Here is a 3,641-nt window from a genome sequence, read left to right as displayed (position 1 = left end):
CGGCGGGGCCCCCAGGGAGGGAGGCCGCGGACGGTCAGGGCGAGGGACGCAGGCCCCTTCCGCGAGCCTTGTTGGTCTTTCTAAGGACGAACGGCTCCCGCTGACCAGCTGTAGCCCAGATGCCCCGCGAGCGGATTCGGGAGTCTCCTAGGAAAGAGGGCGCGGAGCGGGAAGCGCGCATGCGCCCCGGCGCACACCCGCCCGCCGGTCGTCATGGGTCCGGGGAGACTGAGTTCTGTAGACGAATCTGGCCCTCGGAAGCCCAACAGGATTTTTCAGCTCCCTCTTCTGGGAAGCTCAGGAGAGGGAACATTCAGTGCCCGGAAACTCCCCCGTTGGGAACCCCAATCTCCACCTCCTCCTACCTAATTTTGTCACCCCGGCTGCACCTCAACCTTCCCTGAGGTGGAGTTGTTACGCTGGTGAAGTATTCAAGAAGCTTAGCGGCCCCAGGCCATCTGTGGGCAGTGCCCTTCTCTACTCCCTGCCCTCCTTGTAGGGCACCGTGGCAGCTGTCCCCAAATCATAGGGTCCCAGAGGTGCTCTCAAGGCCCTCCTCTGCCGCTTAAGTATCTTGAGTTTGTTGAGGACTTACTAAGTGTTAGACCCTGTGCGATCAGCAAGTCCCTGCTCTCGGGAGCTCACGTTCTACGGGGATGACTCAGACAAACACAGGATAATTTTTAGGTAGTGGTAAACGTTCAGAACAACCTGTCAGTGTGACAGAATTGGGGTGCTCAACGAGACGGCGAGAATGGGAACTATGACCCCAATTAGACAAAGGCAGTAGTCATAGGACAGGGCAGCGAACGCTCGGCCAAGAGCAGGTGCAAAGGCTCTTGTGCGAGGCGGGCCAGGTCGGGTGGTACCCGACCACAGTTTCAGAAGGGTTCTGGAGACAATGCAAAGCCACTAGGTCTGGGCGGAACCGTGGTGTGACGTGATTTCGTTATCAGTTTGCTGAGTGGAGAATGGATTGTGTGGAAGAGGGCAAATAGATCAGTCACTTCAGAGACCGGCAGAGACCAGCGGCTTGAACTGGGTAGCTGGCGAGGCACGGATGGATTCAGGATAGGATCAGAAGTGTTGGATGATGGGAAAGAATAAATCAGGATGAGTCCTGAGCTTTAGGAACATGCCACTGGGTGAGTGGTGGTGCCACCTAAGGAGGAACAGGTGCAGGGGGCGGGAATCAAGGGTCGAGTTGTGGCCATGTTGAGGCTGAGATGCCCATTAGAGATGTCAGGTTGGAAGTCTGAGCCCATGGAGGGGTCAAGGAGGGAGTTACCCACCGACACATCGATGGCATCTAAAGCCATGGGTCTCGGTAGAGACCTCTGCAGACAGAATGGGAGGAGAAAAGGCCCGAGGGCAGAGCGCTGGGCCCTCTGGTGCTCGGCCGTCCGGCAGGAGGGCGAAAGCTGCAGAGGATGGCGAGAGCATACAGCGGGGGGACTAATACGTCTCCAGAGACTAGCGAGGGTTTGAAAAAGAGGAAAGACACTGATTTTCTGAGTAAATGCTTCTCAGGGGTCGAGCGAGGTGCAGGCAGAGAAATGGCCAGTGGGTCTGATCGCTTTTGGTCACTGAGCGGTGCGTGGGGAGAGGAAGCGGGAGCCTGCGGGAGTGAGCGAGGGAGCCCAGGGAAGGAAGAGAGAGAACCTGTGGCTAGGAAAAGGAGCGGAAGTAAGGAGTGGCAGCCGGAAAGAAACGTAGGTGTCTCGAGAGCGCTTTCCTAACCATGAGAGATGCTAGAACAGGTTTCGGGGGTGACAGAGAGTGAGCCAGGAGAGAGGGGAAAACTGAAATTTATTGAAGGCTTACTTAGTGTGGTAAGAGCTTTACAGACATTCGTCCTCACGACAGATCAGGCGACTGCGGTTAAATAACTTGCCCAAGGTCATGCAGCGAGAGGTGCCAGAGCCGAGGGGCCACCCGGATTTTTGACTCGTCATGCCTCACCCCCCGAGCGCACAGGCACACAGCCCCCTGTGCTCACACGCCCAGGACACGCCTTGCTCGGGCCATTGTGCCCCTGGCCGGTCAGAGAGAGCCGCTCCCACGCGGGGGGACACGACTTGGTTATTTTCTCCTCCAATGCTGTAAGCAGGGGCATCTCCCCCCAACGGCCTGAACACCATGCATCACAGGACAGAAGCACTCCCAGGCCAGAGGAGCAGGGGCAAGCAGCAAGGGCCCCCAGAGGTAGGAGGGGAAGAGATACTTTTGGGGGTGTTCGGCGGGTTTCTTTTGGTGCCGGCCAGTGCGAGGGAAGGCTGGGGGCTGCTGGTCCCAACCAGCTGGAGCCCGAGGCACCGACATCCGTCCGGATCTGTTCCGTGTGGCCAGAAGCCCGGGTCAGAGCCCGGTTTCCCGGCTGCCCCCATTGAGGCTGAGGCTGTGGGGTCGGGCACCTCGCTCCAGCCGGCAGCCAGACAGGAGGCGCCGCAGGGAGGCGCCGGAGCTCAGATCGCCGCAGCTTCGAAGGTGGAGGCTCTCCCGGCCGGGCCGGCCCCACGGGCTCCGGGGTACCTGTGGCACACAGCGGCGGGCAACAATGTGGTCCAACCTGAAGCTCCAGGCTTTCCTGGGTATCTTCCCAGGCTCCCCTAATGCCCACCTGCTTGTGCCCATGGGCTCCACTCCCACTGGGGTCTGGGGCCTTCTTGGACATCTGGAGGAAACGAGTGACCAGGCCCCGGCCTGGCCAGCTGCCCTTCAGGTCCCCCAGGGAGTGGGCAGGTGCAGGGCCTGAGGGCAGGGGGACCTTCTGGAAGGTGGGCACAGGGCGCCGTTTCTCAGCTGAACGGGCACGTAGCAACTTGGGGGCAGGGCAGCGGGCTAGACGGGAGAGGCAAGCTTCAGAGCAGAGCCCTGAGGAGAGAGAGGGTGGGTGGCACGGGAGGTGCAGACAGCGCCAAGTGGCACGCCCACACCCCCCCGCCCCCACCCCCAGGCACTAGCCACGGCCTGACCTGTGTCTGCAGAGGAGATAGAAGCAGCTTCTTCCTCAAGCACTTTGGTATAAAAGTCCCTGAAGCCAGCTGGGAGGAGAGAGAGGCAGGGCTGAGAGGGGGTGCTCGGGGGCCACTGCGCCGGGCCCACCCCCATCCTGGGAGAACTCAAGTCCAGAGCAGCTTTCACAGCCCCTGCACCCCACCCCCAAGCAAGGGGCATCGTCTGTGCCCACGGGTGGGACAGTGAGCCAGGACGGGCTGGGGCCGTCTGGTTCCCAGCCGTGACCTCGCCCGCCCGGCTCTCAGGGGTGGGCGTGAGCACCCCCCGTGCCGCGCTAAGCTTTCGACTGCACGATGGCACTCCTCGGGGACCTGCGGTTGTGCTATTGCTACACCTGTTTTACAGGTGAGACCTGAGGCTCGAACCCGGCCTAAGCTGGGGGCTGTGGAATTGGGTTCGAAAAACAAACCCCCCTCTTTTAGCCGAGAGCAATGCTATCGACGGCGCGTTTCCAGGTGAACATTCGAGAAGTGTCTACCGCAGGGTGACCGCACCCTCCCTCCCCGCCCCAGGGACCCTAACTGTGTCCCAGGTCCCGGCGGGGACGGCTGGCCGCTGACTCCCAGTGCCCCTTCTGCACGGGCAGCGGTGCTCACCGGCGTCGCTGGAAGTGGCGATGCCCG

General features: G+C 61.2%; 1 protein-coding gene across 1 annotated transcript in view; it reads right to left on the bottom strand.

The window, feature by feature from the left end:
* Positions 1–1,790: 1,790 nt before the first annotated feature.
* FAM189B (family with sequence similarity 189 member B) overlaps positions 1,791–3,641 on the bottom strand; it is a 5,751-nt gene continuing 3,900 nt past the window's right edge. The window contains exons 9-12 of the mRNA XM_006923656.3: positions 3,615–3,641; positions 2,976–3,044; positions 2,621–2,874; positions 1,791–2,532 (exon numbers count right to left, since the gene is read on the bottom strand). Coding sequence (XP_006923718.2) covers positions 2,359–2,532; positions 2,621–2,874; positions 2,976–3,044; positions 3,615–3,641 — 524 coding nt within the window. The 3' untranslated portion in view covers positions 1,791–2,358. The remainder of the gene's footprint in view (positions 2,533–2,620; positions 2,875–2,975; positions 3,045–3,614) is intronic.

This window comes from Pteropus alecto, unplaced genomic scaffold (genome assembly GCF_000325575.1).
Source record: "Pteropus alecto unplaced genomic scaffold, ASM32557v1 scaffold49, whole genome shotgun sequence".
Classification (NCBI taxonomy): domain Eukaryota; kingdom Metazoa; phylum Chordata; class Mammalia; order Chiroptera; family Pteropodidae; genus Pteropus; species Pteropus alecto.
Note: the sequence above shows the minus strand (reverse complement) of the source record. Positions and strands in the feature narration are given on the sequence as shown.